General features: G+C 56.7%; 5 protein-coding genes across 6 annotated transcripts; 4 read left to right on the top strand and 1 right to left on the bottom strand.

Annotated features, from left to right (window-relative positions):
• Positions 1–2: 2 nt before the first annotated feature.
• On the top strand, positions 3–508 carry SDRG_05174 (hypothetical protein). Its single transcript, XM_008610876.1, has one exon. It carries the CDS (start codon positions 50–52, stop codon positions 452–454), a length of 405 nt encoding a protein of 134 aa, XP_008609098.1. The 5' UTR covers positions 3–49; the 3' UTR covers positions 455–508.
• A 928-nt stretch (positions 509–1436) lies between these two features.
• SDRG_05173 (hypothetical protein) lies at positions 1437–4484 on the top strand. The gene is made up of 3 exons (XM_008610875.1): positions 1437–1577; positions 1627–2543; positions 2607–4484. Exons 1-3 carry the CDS (start codon positions 1455–1457, stop codon positions 4246–4248), a joined length of 2682 nt encoding a protein of 893 aa, XP_008609097.1. The 5' UTR covers positions 1437–1454; the 3' UTR covers positions 4249–4484.
• A 991-nt stretch (positions 4485–5475) lies between these two features.
• Positions 5476–7644, top strand: SDRG_05172 (acetolactate synthase, large subunit, biosynthetic type). Its single transcript, XM_008610874.1, has one exon. It carries the CDS (start codon positions 5631–5633, stop codon positions 7548–7550), a length of 1920 nt encoding a protein of 639 aa, XP_008609096.1. The 5' UTR covers positions 5476–5630; the 3' UTR covers positions 7551–7644.
• Positions 7645–8053: 409 nt separating this feature from the next.
• Positions 8054–8656, bottom strand: SDRG_05171 (thioredoxin reductase (NADPH)). Its single transcript, XM_008610873.1, has 2 exons — positions 8481–8656; positions 8054–8432 (listed from the first exon to the last, which is right to left on the bottom strand). The coding sequence occupies exons 1-2, from the start codon at positions 8580–8582 to the stop codon at positions 8136–8138; spliced, it is 399 nt and encodes a 132-aa protein (XP_008609095.1). The 5' UTR covers positions 8583–8656; the 3' UTR covers positions 8054–8135.
• A 951-nt stretch (positions 8657–9607) lies between these two features.
• SDRG_05170 lies at positions 9608–17463 on the top strand (the record flags this gene model as incomplete). 2 transcript variants are annotated; one of them, XM_008610872.1, is made up of 55 exons in its annotated part: positions 9608–9760; positions 9812–9895; positions 9942–9999; positions 10040–10128; positions 10179–10275; positions 10336–10437; positions 10496–10632; positions 10681–10832; positions 10891–10984; positions 11039–11141; positions 11188–11282; positions 11339–11435; positions 11475–11641; positions 11678–11732; positions 11775–11852; positions 11901–12009; positions 12060–12098; positions 12146–12216; positions 12266–12300; positions 12342–12395; positions 12444–12541; positions 12594–12651; positions 12702–12837; positions 12878–12952; positions 12999–13129; positions 13176–13251; positions 13294–13348; positions 13399–13441; positions 13486–13538; positions 13579–13682; positions 13727–13840; positions 13890–13982; positions 14026–14115; positions 14158–14251; positions 14300–14435; positions 14487–14565; positions 14612–14671; positions 14712–14788; positions 14848–14930; positions 14984–15104; positions 15148–15201; positions 15256–15390; positions 15425–15591; positions 15643–15695; positions 15740–15907; positions 15954–16080; positions 16136–16236; positions 16282–16345; positions 16389–16500; positions 16550–16732; positions 16786–16881; positions 16928–16991; positions 17036–17100; positions 17145–17235; positions 17282–17463. In XM_008610872.1, the coding sequence occupies 55 exons, from the start codon at positions 9608–9610 to the stop codon at positions 17386–17388; spliced, it is 5232 nt and encodes a 1743-aa protein (XP_008609094.1). In that variant the 3' UTR covers positions 17389–17463. The 2 variants fall into 2 exon arrangements, with proteins under 2 accessions (XP_008609094.1, XP_008609093.1); XM_008610871.1 differs by having other exon boundaries at positions 10179–10278.
• Positions 17464–17711: the final 248 nt, after the last annotated feature.

The following is a 17711-nucleotide window of genomic DNA, read 5'->3' as shown; positions in this document are numbered from 1 at the left end:
CCACTGCAGCGCCAACGACCTCGCGTCCAAGCTCAACGACCCACAGCAGATGCACATCTTTGACGAGATGACCGACAACTGCCGCATCATCGAGGCGCTCAACCCGGCCGAGACCAAGACGATCCGGTATGTGCAGGCCAAGCCGGTGTTTCCGACGACGGCGCGCGACTTTCTTGTTGTGACGAGCGAGCAGCGCCTCGACGACGGGTCCATTGTCATTGGCACCAAGAGCGTCGAGCACGACAGCGTGCCGGTCGACAAGCATTTTGTGCGCGCGCACACGCACGTGTCGGGGTACATTGTTCGTCCGTTGACGCCGACGTCGTGCTCGGTGACGCTGATCGTGCACATGGACCTCGGCGGCTACATGCCGGCGTACGTGATCAACCTCTTGTCGGTGGCGTCGCCGATCCAGTTGCTGAAGCGGTTCCGCGTTCTGTACGGTCGGTCGTAAACGGCATCTTTGTTATTAATTTATTGATTTATTCATTTGATGCAAGTATTGTCATGTGACGTGTGGACAGCTTACACAAGCGATATCGACCAATCGCTAACTGTGTACCGTTTGACGGTGGATATCGTCGCCGTCATGACATGCAGGAACTTGCTTTTGAGATAAACAGTTGATAACAGCGGAGCCGGTCTCTCGTATAATCTCCGAGGTTTGCTCGAGATCGATCAGCGTAGAAGAACGAAGTCATGCGGCAAGCTGTCATATACCTCAAACGCACTCGGGTTGCTACTACAATTGTAGTACTAGCAAGGGTCAATAATCAGATTATTGACCCTTGGTACTAGTAAGCACACGGGTCTCGCGGCGCCGACTGGATGGTCCGTGAAGAATACCAGTAGCGTGGAAGAGATGCCCGTCTTTGCAAATGCAGAGCCCTCGAAGCTGACGCTAAACACGTGCAATTACTATAAACGGAGCAGGCCATCGCAGGCTTGTCCCTCCCGAGTGCAAGCCAAGCTTGATCCGGATGGCAAAGCTCCCGAGGGTCCCACGACGTCGCCAAGCAGCCAGAGCCATAAAACTCACCCCCAACTCTGAGTCATCCAATTTGAAGCCAAACGTATCTCTACACCATCGCCTTAGGTGTCTTTCTTAGAGTCTTTCTTATTCTTCTCGGCCTCCCTGCTAGGATTTTAGGGACTTTGCGAGCACCGCTATTACGATAGTGCACAATACTGTCCTTTTTCGCTGTACCAAACTTGTATGCGTCGTTCAGCCTCGCGTCCACGTGTCGCCCGCGATGTGGCGCCTGAGACGTGGGGCGCCAAAGCACGCGCCAAAGTGCCCTTTGGCCCTTGCATTTCGGATAATTTCTGAATACGTCCGGATAATGATCTTGGGTCCCGGTTGGTCCGAGGTCGTATTTAATCCATTCTGGCATCTTCTCTTGTTTTTTGTATTGATCATTAAATATCGTATTCTATTGGCATCCCAGCTGGCAATGAAACCTGTTGCAGAAAGGACGCCTTCCATCGTCATTTCCAAAGTCGCCCACATGTGCGTCCAAGAGCCCAAGCAGACGCGCGAGTTTGCGCGCCTTCCGACGTCCGTCCAGCCCATCAAGGTATTTTGCGATCTTTTGCAATAGTCTGACAGCATTGCTGTGTCGGTAGTACACGCTCGACTATGATGTGATCGATTTGGACAGCTTTCGCTTTGAAGGCGCCGAGACGATTGCGATCGCGATCGCCGAAGACACCGATAGCATCACGTGCCACGCCGTCGAGCTCTGGGTCCACGACGTCAGCGTCACGCTGGCGTCGGGCGCGTCGATGGCCTGCAACGAAATCCGGTACACCAAGTTTGACGAGTCGGTCACGTTTGTGTTTTCGGAAACGCTGGCAGCAGGCTCGACCGCGACGCTCCACCTGCGCTTCCACGGTATTCTCAACGACAAGCTCAAGGGCTTTTACCGCAGCGAGTACACGCAGAACGGCGAGCGCCGCGTCATGGCCGTGACCCAGTTTGAAGCGTGCGACGCGCGCCGCGCCTTTGTGTGCTGGGACGAGCCCGCGATCAAGGCCAAGTTTCAAATCTCGATGGTGACGCCCATCGACCGCGAAGCCATCTCCAACACGCACGTGCTCTCGACGCTCGTCCGCCCCGTGAAAGCCGCGCATTTGACCAAGAACGCCAATGCCTTTGAGAAAAAGTGGACCTTTGCCGAGACGCCCATCATGTCGACGTACCTCGTGGGCATGGTCGTCGGTGAGTTCGACTACGTCTCGGCGTACACGGCTGAAGGCGTGCTTGTGCGCGTGTACACGCCGGTCGGGCGCAGTGAGCGCGGTCGGTTTGCGTTGGACGTTGCGACCAAGTGCCTCTCGTTCTTCACGCAGAAGTTTGGCATCCCGTACCCGCTCACAAAGCTCGACATGCTCGCGATCCCCGACTTTAGCGCCGGCGCGATGGAGAACTGGGGCGTTGTGACCTACCGCGAGATGCGTCTCCTCATTGACGAGAACGCGTCGTCGATTGCGCAAAAGACCGCCACTGCGCGGACCGTCTGCCACGAGCTCGCGCACCAATGGTATGTCCTTTGTTTTTCGCTTGGGTGTACAAGGACAAGTTGACCATTTTTGAAAATGATTAGGTTTGGCAACCTCGTGACCATGGAGTGGTGGACGAGCCTCTGGCTCAACGAAGGGTTTGCGCGCTTTATGGAGTTTGACGCGGTCGACCACATCTTCCCCGAGTGGAACATGTGGACAAGCTTTGTCCAAGATATTACCATGGGCCTGGCGATGACCAAGGACGCGATGCTCTCGTCGCACCCGATCGAAGTCGAAGTGCACCACCCCGATGAAGTCGACCAAATTTTCGACACGATCTCGTACGCCAAGGGCGCGAGCGTCATCCGCATGCTGGCCAACGTCGTCGGCCTCGACCAGTTTTACGCCGGCGTCCACAACTACCTGCTCCAGCACAGCTACGCCAACGCGCGCACCGAGGATCTCTGGGACGCGTTCGAGGCCGCCTCGGGCATGGAGATCACGGCCATGGCCAACACGTGGACCAAGCAGACGGGCTTCCCCGTGCTCTCGGTCACCGAGACGGACGACGCGACGCTCGAGCTGTCCCAGAGCCGGTTCCTCGCGTTTGGCGACGACAACGAAGGCAGCCGCTGGGACGTGCCGTTGACGCTCTCGACGCCGATCGAGACGACGTCGACGACCATTTGGACGCACGACAACGAGACGTTCTCGATGCAAAAACCGTCGGATGCGCCGTGGTACAAGCTCAACGCACAGCAGACGGGCTTTTACCTTGTCAACTACCCGGCGTCGGCGTGGGCGGCGCTCAAGGAACCGGTGCGCAGCCTCGAGCTCGGCGTTGTCGATCGTGTGTCTTTGCTGTCGAGCGTCTTTATGCTGGCCCGCGCCGGCGTTGTGAGCTGCGCGGACGCGCTCGCGTTCTCGGACGCGTTTGCGGCCGAGCCCGAGTACCTGTGCTGGAAGGAGCTCTCGGAGAACCTCCAGGCGTACACGTCGCTCTTCCACGACGACGAGGCGTGCGCGCCGGCGCTCCGCGCCTACGTCCAAAGCCTCTACGCCAACGTCTTTGCGTCGCTCACCTGGGACAAGCTTGAGACGGACGTTGAGATGACGAGCAACTTTCGCCGTATCGTGCTCGCGATGCTCGGCGGCGCCCGCGACCCGGACGTCCTCGCCGAGGCCTCGCGCCGCTTCCACGCCGGAAACCCCTCGGCGGACTTGCGCTCGGTGGTCTACTCGCTCCACGCACGCCAAGCGACGTCGCCGTCCGAGGCCAAGGCCGTGTTCGACTACTTTGCCAACATGTACGTGACGAGCGATTTCATCGAAGAGCAGCTCGACTGCCTCTCCAACATTGGCAAGATCCCGGGCCTCAAGCTCGAGACGCTGCAGTGGGGCGTCGAGAACGTGCGCGCGCAGGACATCCAGTACATCTTTAGCAGCGTCGCGGGCGACATGGCCGGCGCCGACCTCGCGTGGACGTACGTGCAGACGCACTGGGCGGCACTCAATGCCAAGTTCACGCCGGTCCAGGTCGGCCGCATCCTCACGTCGGCGATTGCGCGCTTCCAGAGCGAAGACCGCGCGGTCGAGGTCGAGGCCTTCTTGGCCACGCGCCAGCACCCTGTGTACGCGCGTGTCGTGGACGCGACGCTCGAGCGCATCCGCACCCGCGCCGCCATGTACGCCCGCGACCAAGACAGCATGCGCACTTGGCTCGCGACGCTGGTCGCCGAGTAAATAGGACGCGCTGGTTGAAATCGGAATATTCGGTTTGTGTTTTCTGTCTGTTTCGAGCGTCTCGATGCAGTTCGACTTGTCGCCCAACGCGCCATCGCAGTCCTGCTCCAAATGAGTAGTACTCGTCGCCGGACTCGCTAATGCACGTCTCGGAGCCGCACAAAGTACGCGTGGGGTCGCACGCGTCGAGAATGTCGACGATGCGGAGGCCGTCCTGCGCGTCTTGGGCCGAGGGCGTCAGGGCGAGCCAGCTGGCCAGCTGCCGACCGTCTCCAAGGTTGCCACGGCCGCGTGGGCTTGCTACGTGACGCCTTCCGAGACGATCCCAAAGGCCGTTTGGTTCGAGTCTACGTCCTGCAATGATGGTGTGCGTGATCCATGCCCAGAGGCATCCACTACAGCTTCTCTTGCTCATGGAGGCTGCTCGCTGTGCATGCTACATCCCAATAGCAAATGCCGCTACCTTGACAAAAGTCCACGCTGACAGAACTCAACTAGTAAGGCTCGACAATGGAACAGCTATTGGTATGCATACTCTCGACTCGTCTGTTTCTGCTCAAAAGCCGAGCCATTGCAAAATTGTCGATGCGGCCAACAGTCGTTCCCATGAAGACTGCTGCGCCGTTGAGGCAGTCTGCAGCGCAGTTGAAGCCGCCGACAGGTACCGGTATGTTTACGCCAGCGCTCTGAACTATAAGATCTGATAGCCTCACGGTCGACCAGTAAGTAGTACACTGTAAAACCCCGATGAGTGTCCGCCGCGTCGCCAAGCAACATACCAGCGGTGTGCCCACGTTTGGCTTTGAAGTCGCGTGACAGCATCGAGAGCCATAGGAATCGCCTTCTGGTTGTCCCGTCTCGACACCTGCCAGCTTGCTGTTTGTGCAATGCGCATTTGTCAAGATCCAGGTTCTATTTTGATTTGCCAATCACTTCAACATCGCGCTGATTGGTCAAAATTTTATAATGCAACCGCAGAAAAATCTTGTCGTGGCACGTCCGCCGCGTCCAACGGGCTCGTCTTGGACGGCGAAGGTGGGGTATGGGCGCCTGCGTAGCTCGTTGCAGTCGGCGCCACTGGCAGCACTGGGCTACGATCAATAGGGGCTACGATGATGATAATCATGGATCGCGTGGGCCGTGGGCACAACTTCAACATCCGTTGGTGACCACCAGGTGGTCACGCGATTGCGCATTCACGTGGCCTGTTCTTGTGGTGGCTTTTACCGCGCCAAGGGTAAACGCGCTCTGGGATCGGTTTCACCTGGTTTGGATTTGTATACGGGCGAGCGACGACTCGATTTAGCGCACCGATTGAGCAATCGCTGGAGAAGACGCTTCAAGTTTTGTAGTTTCCAATTTCCTTTGCTTCTCGCAGCAACATGCTCCGCCGCGCCGCTGCCCTTCGCCGCGCCTGCCATCCACGCTCGTATGCGACCATGACCCGGGGCATTGGCCACCTCCGGCCGGCCCCGACGTCGATTCCCGAACTCACGCCGGCCAAAGCCACGGTAGCCGCCGCACCCAAGCCCGAGCTCACGGACGAGTACATTGGCAAGACGGGCGCCGCGATCTTTCACTCGACGCTCGCCGAGCTCGGCGTCGACACCATCTTTGGCTATCCCGGCGGTGCGATCCTCCCCGTCTTTGACGAGATCCACGAGTCGCCCCACTTTGACTTTGTCTTGTGCCGCCATGAGCAAGGCGCGGGCCACATGGCGCAAGGCTACGCCCGCGCGACCGGCAAGCCCGGCGTTGTCCTCGTCACGTCCGGCCCGGGCGCGACCAACACGGTGACGCCGCTCCAAGATGCGCTCATGGACGGCACGCCGATGATCGTCTTCTCGGGCCAAGTCGCGACGCCGGTGCTTGGCAGCGACGCCTTCCAGGAGGCCGACATTATGGGCATCACCCGCCCGTGCACCAAGTGGAACGTTCAAGTGCGCAACATCAAGGACCTCGCGCGCCACCTCCGCGAAGCCTACCACATTGCGACGACCGGCCGGCCAGGGCCCGTGCTCGTGGACCTCCCAAAGGACATCACCGCCGGCCTTTGCAAGACGGCCGTCACCAAGACGCCGCAGCTCATTGGCTACTATGGCGAGAACAAGGTCGACGGCAACCGCGTGGACCAGTCCGAGAACCTCCAAGCCGCGGCGGCGCTCATCAACAAGGCGAAGAAGCCCGTCATTTACGCCGGCCAAGGCACGATCCACTGCAGCGAGGCGCTTCGGGCGCTCGCCAAGCAGTTCAAGCTTCCCATCACGACAACGCTCCAAGGCATGGGCGCGTTCGACGAGACGGACCCGCTGAGCTTGCACATGCTCGGCATGCACGGGTCGGCGTACGCCAACTACGCGATCCAAGAATCGGACTGCATCATTGCGATCGGCGCGCGCTTCGACGACCGCGTCACGGGTCGTGTGCCCGACTTTGCGCCCGAGGCGCGCCGCGCCGCGCGTGATGGCCGGGGCGGGATCATCCACTTTGACATCTCGGGCAAGCAGGTCGGCAAGATCGTACCGGCGACCGTCGGTGTCATTGGCGACGCCAAGTACAACATCGAGCAGCTTCTGCCGCTCCTGGTGCGCGACGAGCGCCCCGAGTGGCACGAGAAGATCCAGGGCTGGAAGAAGGCGCACCCGTTCCGGTACCGCCCGGCCGCGCCCGGTATGCCCATGAAGCCGCAGCGCGTCATTGAAGAGCTCTACACGCAGACAAAGACAAACGACAAGGTCATCATCTCGACCGGCGTCGGGCAGCACCAGATGTGGGCGGCTCAGTTTTACCGGTGGCGCAACCCGCGGTCGTTCTTGACGTCCGGCGGCCTCGGCACGATGGGCTACGGTCTTCCGGCCGCGATCGGCGCCAAGATGGCCAAGCCCGACCACATGGTCATCGACATTGATGGCGACGCCTCGTTTGCGATGACGCTGACGGAAATGGCGACCGCCGCCGAGTTCAACGTCGGCGTCAAGGTGCTCCTTTTGAACAACAACTTTCAAGGCATGGTCAAGCAGTGGCAGGACCTCTTTTACGAGAAGCGGTACTCGGGCACGGTCATGAAGAACCCGGACTTTGTCAAGTTTGCCGAGAGCATGCACTGCCAAGCGATCCGCTGCACGGACGAAGCCGACCTCCCGCGCGCGATGGCCGAGTTCCTCGCCGCCGACGGCCCGATCCTTGGCGAGTTTGTCGTCGAGAAGGACGAACACTGCTACCCGATGGTCGGCGCTGGCCGCGCCCTCGACGAGATGATCTTTGGTGACTTTGACGACTGCCCCGGCACGACGTCGCAGTAAGCCGCCGTGTCGACGTCGACACCGACTAACTAACTTATACATGTTGCAACTTGATAACCATGACAATTTATGTGGCCCCCTGCCTGGACCGAAAGTGTGGGTGACTGGGACGAACACAGTCGATGTCTCTTTTGTATTAGGTAGTATAAAACACTCCACGTCTCTTTATTGAGGCTGAACGCTTAGTATGCGGAGGCCGAGAGCGACTCAAGTTGAGACTGCCCGCCGTGCTGATGACATCGACATGAAGCTACGACCGACTTGTGCGACAGACAATATTTAAAAAGCAATATCTACTGCTTTAATAATACTTTTTATTTTAGAACGAAATTGACGTGTTCGGGTCTGGATCGCATGTTGAAGACAGTGGACGCCGGCGCACGTACGCTCTCAGCCACTTGCGCCTGCTTTACGCCCGAGGACTTTTTTTATCCTCCGTCGGTCGTCTGTCTGGAGTCTAGAGCGGCCGCTCTAGGCACAGTAGCACAGACATGGGGCGCGCGTGTCTGATCTCACAGTACAGTTGAAGCGCAACTCGGTGGAGGCCGTAAATTAATAATTAAAAAATACATACACGCGGTCGGCTTAGCCGTGGTGGGCAGGCTCGTCACCGGAAATCGTGTCCATGAGCTTGTTGGCCTTGACGAGCTTCATGACGCTCTCGCAGCCACCAATGTGCTTGCCGTTGATAAATACGTTGGGGATCGTGCACTGCTGGGTCATGTCCCGGAGCGCGTCCTGGATGTGGGCGCCTTCGTCGAGGTCGTCGAGATCGATCGTGAGCGATTGAATGTCCATGTCGTCAAAGAGCTCCTTGACACGCTCCGAGAATTGGCAGTACGACTTGGAGAAGAGCACGACCTGGCTCGCGCCAATCAGTTCCTAGTGCCGCACATGAGCTTATACTGCTGCGAGCGCTGTCGTTTGTACCTTGACGGCCGACTTGGTGACGTCCGAGGACGAGGCCTCCATGTGCATGCGGCGGCAGGCGGCGGCGACGACCTTGCGCGAGAGAGCGATCGAGTGCATCATCTAGTTGTACGTGGTCGACGGCGGATGGGATTGTGTGACGAACGACGGGACCCAGCCAGAGATGATTGGCGAACAAAGTGGGCGAGTCACATGGATTTTATTATTTTATTACTGGCAACCCACGCTGTGCGCGTATTTTTTTAAATTTTGCGCTGCGACATGCGAGCGAACATCGCCATCGAAGCTTTTTTATTTGATTGGATCCAATTCGAACCAATAAATTAAATAAATTAAATCCACCGCGTGACGTGGCAGTGCTGGGAGAGTCGCCGTTGGGTTGGCGTCGGGAGAGACCAAGTAATTGTCCATTTCAGATTCGGAGTCAGATTCGAATCCAGTTTTGTCGGACGTGTACGGGTTTCACGTGATCGACGACACCGTGTTCTGTCCGTGTGCGGACTGGATGTCAGGTATAGGATAAGGATCCTGCGCCATGTCGGCTTGTCGTCAAGGCAAGCAAGAAGAGCGATGGCGACGTCCCATGGCTCATGGCGACATGCTGAAGCGAGAAGGCGACGAAGAGTATAAACGACGGACGGTTTTCTGATCTGCACGTTGCAGTAGCCGACGCTGGCTGTCAAGTGTCGCTGCATGTGATGCGCCACCACAGTGTGCTACACGACACACAATGTACGCTCCCACGAATTCGCTATAGGATCACTTGCGCAAAGATAAGTTTTATTGACCTTTGACAAGGTGTCCTAAACAAGAGTTTTGCCCTGACGACAAGAAGCCGCGTATGGATCTCAAACGAAGCGTGCTGCCAAGGTGATGGGCAAAAAATAAACCAACGACCCGCCTCTCCACCTCTGGAACGTAGGATTGCGCATGAGGTGGTGACGTATACGCACATGATTGTGTATCGTCAAGGAACGAACCTCGATGTACGCTCGCACACAGCCGGGCTTGGCGTTGAGCAGCAAAGTACAGTATTTTCTATTTACAAAGAATAGTGTATTATAACACTATTTCATGTCGTTTTGTATCTTGGCGAAAGGGTGCACTTTCCATCGTTGCCGTGATCCATGGGACCGACAGAGGACGACAACCAGGGACCGGTGCTCAAGGACGAAGACGTCGTCGCCGTCGGTTCGATTTCCAACGTCCTTCGGCGCGCGTTCCGAGACTACTACACGGACGACTTTGACGAGCGGCTCAACAGCGAATGGGCGACACCGGTAGACGTTCTTCAACTTCGTTGGCAGGTACCTTAGCACGCTTTCTCGCAGGCGCCAAAGACGACCAGCGAAAACCATTCCAACGACGCCGACAACAACGACAACAACAATGACCAAGCGACAGATGCACCCGAGGTACCCGCGATACATTGCCACGACCACCTCGTCACGACAGGCGCAGGAGCCCGAACATCCCTATTTGGTGTATGGCCGCCAACGCGTCGCCGAAGTGGAAGCCGGTACGCTCCGCCACTGTGACAACACTCTGCAGCTGCGTAGACCTTCGGGCCAAGGTGCAGCAGGCCACCGACCTGATGGCGCTGCTCGAGACCCGCCGCCGCGAAGCCTTGGAGAAGGACGATGCGCAGGTAGGCTCTCGATTCAACTCGCAGTCTATCCGAAGACATTTATGCACTAGGCGCGGGAGCTCATCAAGCAAGGACTCGTCGTGAAGGCCCAAATCCCAATCGGACCCTCCAACTTCCGCCTTGACCCCGCCGAGCTGGAGCCGTTTGGTAGTACAGGCTTTCGAGCGCAACGCAGAGAATGTGCTAAGCACCTCTTTGTATGCACAGGTGAATTTGCCCGGTCGCTGATCCAGGCGCGCACGCTGCTGGAAGAGAACCATCTCAAAATGCTCGATCGGTCCGGCAACGGCCCCACGGCGCAGATCAAAGGTGTCTCGAGTCTCGTATATATATGCACAAAAATGTTTCAACGCGCCAACGATTGTAGCGGCCAAGGCGGCGATCGAGACCCCGGGGTACCTCAAGTCGACGTCGACGGTTCAAACCCGCAAGGACACGACGTTGCACAAGTTTCACATGAACGAGCACGGCGACGACGAGTACATTAGCGACTTTGTTGACGAGGTCGCACTTGTTGGAACACTTGATAGACTGATAGATATAGAAGCGTAGGTCGTGCCACGCGCCAAGCCCAAGCCCAAGGCGGTTGCGCACACGATTTCGACGGACGACGCAGCGATCAACAACAAGATTCTACACCGCATGCAGAGCACGCTCAATTTTGTGCGAAACCCGCGCTTCGATACCGCCAAAATAACGCTGGAGTACCGAAATTCCCGTGTTTTGAAAGACCAATTTCACACAAATATGCATCTCGTCTAGGTCGGAGCCGCCGTTTGTTGTGCAGCCCCACCCCGTCGAATTTTTGGCCTACGAGATTGGCGGCATTTACGAACAGCTCGTTTTGATCAAAAACGTACGTACTGTGGGCGATACATTTTGGATTCCTATATTTTGACAATATGGATAGATGAGTGCAATCAGCTGTCGGTGCCGTGTACTGCCGCCAGCGACGGCGTTCTTTATGATTGCATCGGTTCAATTCCCAGATGCGAGCGGGCTTATTGCGCCAGGTATGCTCGATACATTGAAACGAAACCAGTTCCATGGACGGGGTAGGGCTCAGCTGCCAAGTGCGCATTCAATTTGCGCCCGATACGCGCGCCGACTACAACGACGTGTTTGTCGTCATGATGGACACACCGCAGGGCACGGTACGGGAAAAAATGCTTTGCAAATACTTGATACACTGATACTTCGATGGTTGCAGGATATACCGGTGCAAGTGCCCATTTTAGCGCACCGTGAGCCACCGCAGCTCTCGATTCCGTCGACGCTGCAAGCCCACTGCTGCTTGATCGGAGGTGGTGCAACACGTATGTCCTGACACTCAGACAGCATCGTAGACACGTGCGTCACGACGATTTCGTGCCTCAACCAAGGTGGCCGTGGCCGTTTTTGGCTCATGACCGAAGATGAATGGGAGAACGCGCTGTTGCACTCGTCGCTGATCGACCACATCAATGCGCTCGCGCGCGAGCCCCTGCCCGCGGTACGATCCTGCGTCCACGCTGTGACGTATATTGCAATGTTGAACTAGACACCAAAGGCCCTTTGCGTCGGGCCCTTTCAGCTCTCCCCGAGTGCCTTTGATCTCCAAAAAGGTGTCGTTGATCAGTAACCTCGCTTGCTGATGCAGAACGCAGGCGCCGTTGTCGAGCTCAAACTAACGTACACACCGACCATGGTCGGGCATCAAGTGGTGCCGTTCGTCGTCGTGTGCGGTAGGACCGACGCTCTCTGAACAGACTTAGCCGACTTGAGATGTGTAGACAACTGTCTGGTCAAGACCTTCCAGTTGGCGGGCGAAGGGTGTGAGATTTACGTATTCCCAATCGCGGTCAACCAGACGGCGATCGAGACCAAAGTGCAAACCATGGGGTAGAGTCATTTTCCTGCCGCCTCTCTTCGATTCTCATGTGGTTGTGTAGGCCGTTAGACCGCCTGCTCTTTCCGCCGCTAGTCGTCGAGTACGCTACCCTCTTGGTACTCGACAGTGTCTCATCGATTTGCATAGATCGTCGTCGTCGCAGACGTTTGAGCTTTGGAACGACACGCGGCTCGACTTGCCCTTCAAGTGGCAGCTGCGTACACGCCCGCGATCGTGACAAGGTCTCATTTTGCTGGTGGGGCGTAGAGGAGCCCAGCGTGTTTCGTGTCGCCCCGCCGCAGGTACCGCGCGCCACCGCACACTAGTCGACCACGCGCTCTAGGGCACACTCACGCGTCAAAGCGCCCTCCGCTTCCACGTCACGTTCGAGCCGACGGTAACTGCTCTGTGCGCTGATCAAAGTATGGACAACTTGTCATTCTAGAAAGTTGCGTCGTTTGCGACGACCGCCAGCTTGATGATACTGAACGTGCCACCCTTTTGCTTGCCCGTACGCGCCGCTGACCGCGTCGACGGAGTGCGGTACGCCAACCGTTGTCGTTGGCGAGGCTCCTAGCGACAATGCGCCTTATAGCCCTCCGTTGACAAGCGTGGTGGCGATGCAGCTGCTTCTCGAAGGCACGGGGCGACATGTAAACGACTGTCGTTTTCGCGCAAACGTGAAAGAGATATTGGTTCGTAGGCGCTCGTCAAGGTCGCACCAAGTGTTGTGGCGTTCGGCGCCGCCGTGCCACAGCAGCAGCCCCTTGCCGTCAACTTGACGTTGACCAATTCGAATGACACGCAAGTACATTTCGACTGGCACGCGCTACCCCCTAGTACGTGTATCTTGCATGACGCACCATTTATGCCAACTAGATGCAACGATCACGCCCACGACCGGCGTATTGAGCGCCAATAGCTCGACCATCGCCAAGCTCCAGTACACCCCACGTAGGCCCACCAACGCTTTGTCGAGGTTGTGAATTTATCGTGGTAGTACTCACGGGCGGGTTTGCGCTGCCGCTGACGTGCCACATTGGCCAAGGCCTCAAGGAGCCGAGCGACAACGTCTCCGTTTGGGTCGAAGGCACTGTGCCACGCCCGCACATTCGGCTCCTCTCGCCCGAGGTACCAACTTCGATGTATCAAGATGGGATACGACGGGATTGGCTAGATTGACTTTGGGCTTGTCTCGGTCGGGCACTCGGCGACGCAAGTGCTGCGCTTCCGAAACGAATCGACAGCAATTAGTATCGTATGGCTCGCAGCACCCCATACATAGAGTTGCGTAGCAAGCTACCGCTTCTCGCACGTCGGCGCCTCCGTGCACAACCCCGCACCGCTCAAGTAAACACTTGTCTGCACGGTCGGTGGTTCATTTTGTTGCGTGCGCGTAGACGCTCCAACTCCAACGAGTCGCTGCTCTCGCGCTTTTCCATGGTACCCCACTACCCCAACCCTACCCCCAAACGATAGAGGATTAGGTGTCATCCGAAGCGAGCAAGACCGACGACGAAAAAACCGACACTCCTCCTCGGTGCCTCGCGGTAGCGCGATCGTTGCTAACTTGTGGACAGATGCGTCATCACATTCACCCCCGAAGAAGGGTCGCTTTTGCCGGGCGAGGTGGGCCAAGTCTCGGTGCTGTGCATGTCGGGCAAATACCCTGAACGCTTCCGAGGTCCGCTTACCTCGGTGGGCGACACTCTAGTCACTGTGCTATAGCGTCGTTCCAGTGCGAATTGCTGCAGGAGCCGCTCACGTGCGCCAGTTTCATCTCGGCCCGCGCCGAGATTCAATGTCCGCAAGTGTACTTGACGATCACGCGCATCAACTTGGGTGCGTGGACATTGCATGGACTCATTATAAGTTGAATATGACGTTGTAGGCACGACCTACATTGGCGTGCCAGTCCAAGCTACGTGCCAACTCATCAATGTGTCCAACCTGCCAGCGTCCTTCAAGTGGGTCGAGCCCCAAGGTAAGAAAATAAACGCTCGAATCGAGCTCAAATTTGCCGCTAGGTCGCTCCAAGGCGTATACGATTGAGTTTGAGCCCAAAGCTGGCAACCTGATCTCGAAAGAGTCGCTCACCATCACGGTGACCTTCACCGGTTCGAATCCCACAGTCCCTCGGCGTTTCCATCATTTCGTAGGTCGCGTGCCGGGTTTTACGAACGCTGTCTTTGCCTGCAACGTCCGCGGACTCTTGGCGCCGTTGGGGTTTGAACTCAGTACGCTCCAAAAAGGGTCGGTTATATTGTCCTGTTGGCATCTATGTACCCATGTATCGAGTAGACTCGTGCTGTCGTACGAGCTCCTCAAACCCAACGATCCCCTTCCGGAGCTCGTGCCGCACACGGACGCGCCGGCCGGCGCCTTGCTGCCCAAGCTGCAGTTTGGCGAAGAAGTCGCGCTCTTTGAGCGCAAAACGGTCGGTGGCGTTTTATGTGTACAATATTGTCTATCGACTGTCTCAACGTAGCTTCGTCTCTTGATCCGCAACCACAGTGGGATTCCGGCCAAAGTGTCGTTTGAAGCCAAGAAATACGCTGCCGCCACAAGTACTTCGAAGAACGCAGTGTACAACATGTCGATTGTCGTGTCTAGCTGAGACGCCCCCGGAAAACCTTCTGGAGCCCCCGCAGAATGTCTTTCAATCGGCCCAAGGTTCGAACGCTGCTGTCGCATCGTATGCACATTCGTGTAGGGCAGCAGTACAAGGCCGAGCAAGCCAACGTGCTAGAAGACCGCCGGGTGCTCAGCCTCGGTCACGGCGTCGCTCTTGTACGTGGCGACGATTTCAATATTGCCTCGGCGATATATATTGATGTTGGCGCGCGTAGGTGTGCTATCCTGCAGCACTGACGATTGCCGAGTGGGAGCAAGCGGTCGTCCACATTACGTGTTTCAACAACATGTCGGGGCGGTGCGGCAATATATATATTGCTAAAGAGACTGCGCTATATACGCATGTGCTAGCTACGTCGACGATATCATTGTGAAATTGGACACGATGCCCCCGGTGCGACTGAGTGCGACCATCAATGTCGTCGGGTGCCCCCTCAGCATCAACCCCAACTGCGTCGGTCTTCTCATGAAGGTATATTCGATCGCTTCGTAGGGTGTCTTGACATATCGCGTAGAACGCGGGGGTGTGGCCTGTGCTCGAGTATGGCATGCTGCCTCTGCACTCGGAGGTTTGCAATATATATTATTTCAATATGTAATATGGAATATGAACACGTGTATAGAGCGTTGTCCGCAAGGTCCAAATCATCAACACAGGCCCGATCCCAGCCAAACTCGTGTGGAAGTTGCTCGAATACCCCGACCCCGACAGCCTTGAGCGCGTTGTGGACCTTCGTATCCAAGTTCTCGACAGCGGGGTAGAAAATGCTGCATATTCATATTGTGATCGAGAGCGCGCTCACGATGGACCAGGGCCTTCAAGTGACGATTCGACCGCACTTGCAAAAGGAAGCCTCGTCTCTGCCATTCCAAGTCGAGCCCCAGGACAAGATCGTGCCCAAACATGGCCACGCTACGTTCCAAATGACATTCTTCCCCGCACGCAACACTGGCATCGGGTACTGTACTTCGATCGCCAATATTATATGGATCCCAACAATATATATTAGACTCACGCGCGCGCTCTTGGTCGCGGATGCCGAGTGGCTGCACAATGACAATGGTATTTCTTTTTCAATATGGAATGTATCAGCATAACGTGCCTAGACGGCGTCGACCACGGCGCGTCATCGGCGACACTCAGCAGCAGCGCGTCGGGGCAGACAGCGATCACCGATGGCAACACGTCGTCCGCCAAAAGCATCATGATGGGTGCGGTCGGGAAGGCCCTCAAAGCCGTGCGCCTCACCAACTCGATGGCCAAGTACAAGAACGGTACTGACTAAATATATTTAGCCAATATTCATTTACACGTTCGTAGGCTCGCTCAATATGAAGTCGTTGGCGTGCCTCAAACTGGCCATGTCGGGGCATTTGATTCAGCCCCACTTGCACTGGGACAAGGGCACGACGTTGGGCGGTCTCCAGTGCTTGACGTTTACGACCTGGTATGCATATAGTGGATTGGTACTTGATATTGACGAAATATCGAATGTTGCGTAGGTCGCTGTACACCAAGGTGCCCGACCACCCGCTCCACACGCAGGCCATTCAGCTTGTGAATCGCATGGCCACCAAGCTCACGTTTCGTCTCGAGACTTCTCGTATACCCATGCCGTGATCGACATATTGGTCATTAATATGCATAGCGGACACACCTTTTTACATTGTCGAAGCCACGTCCGTGGCGACGCCACACCCGCTTAGCCCGAGGTACGACCGGTACCAAGTGGTAGCCATATTGACCATCTTCTAGTGTGCTGTCGCCTGCGCAGCGGTCCATCAAGTTCAACCAGCAGCCAGCGCCCTGCTTCACCCTGGGACCGGGCCAGTCGGTGCACGTCAAGATTCACTACATTCCCAAGCTCGTATTTACTCAAAAGTGTCGGCAGCTGCCACAGCAGATACTTATGATAGCCGCCGCCCACATCCAGCCGACGCGAGCCCGCCGTGGTGTTTGTTTCGGGTGCCCTTACGATCCGGTTCAGCCAAGGAACGCTGCAGACGATCGAGCTCCAAGGACGCATCTTGCGCCCTATCCTCGTCCTTGCGCCGTCCCACTTCAAGTTTGGTCTCGTACACTGTGAGCACCATGAGACCGTACGGATATCCTACCTCATCCAAGAGCTCACAAAGAGCCATCCGACGCATAGGTCAAGATCTTCCTCTCCAACCCCACCGAGGTCGATGCGCATTTCACGGTGCATCATGTGCCGCAGCTCGGGTCCAAGACCGTCGACGACCCTTCGGTAATAGACGTTGCTGTACTCTGGCCCGTGATCATAGGAGGGTTAGGTGTTTCAACTCAGCCTCACATCGGGCACACTGCGTGGTCCGTCGCTGCCACTGCACAACAGCGGTGCGTGCATGCTTTTGCGGAAGGTATGTACGGTGGCGTGGTAGGCGCGCTCGTGCCGTCGCCATCGCCGCAGTACCAAGCCGCGATTCATCGACCGCTCGAAGTGCTCGTACGAGGATTTTTTTGAGTGGAGTTTGTGTCATGGGTCCGTAGGTGACGTTTGCGCCAAAGGCTGCCGCGTCATACAAGTGTCGGTTCCACTTTAACGTCGAACTCGGCGACGGCTTTGACCTTGTCCTCGAAGGTACGCATCGGAGCGTCACGAACGGTCATGTGATATGACGTCATAGGTCACGGGACGCTGGACGAAGGCAAAACGCAGAAGGTGTCGCGGTCGCTTCCGCGCGCGCAGCCACTTCGCCACTCGCATTTCATGTTTGGTGCCGTCTCCGAGTAGATGATGCAGCATCGGACGACAACATGTACATACATATAATTGACGATAGTAAAAGCGGAGTTGAACATGCCGGTGCTTCACCCTTGTCGTCCTCGACCACGCAGCACGTCAGAATCGGGCTCCTGGTTTGTTTTCTGAGTTGTCCGCTTGTTCTCCATTCGTCGCATGACACGTACTAGTACTTTGGTGGTCGAAAACATCTCCTTTCAGAGTTATGGTTGCGAAATCGTGCTATAATCGCATGCAAATACTCCCAACTTGATATTTTATATCCACAATATGACGTTGCCGCAACGTGTGTCGAGTTCCCTTGACCCAATTCA

The sequence above is a fragment of the Saprolegnia diclina genome (assembly GCF_000281045.1).
Source record: "Saprolegnia diclina VS20 unplaced genomic scaffold supercont1.13, whole genome shotgun sequence".
NCBI lineage: Eukaryota > Oomycota > Saprolegniomycetes > Saprolegniales > Saprolegniaceae > Saprolegnia > Saprolegnia diclina.
This window is presented reverse-complemented; position numbering and strand designations above follow the sequence as displayed.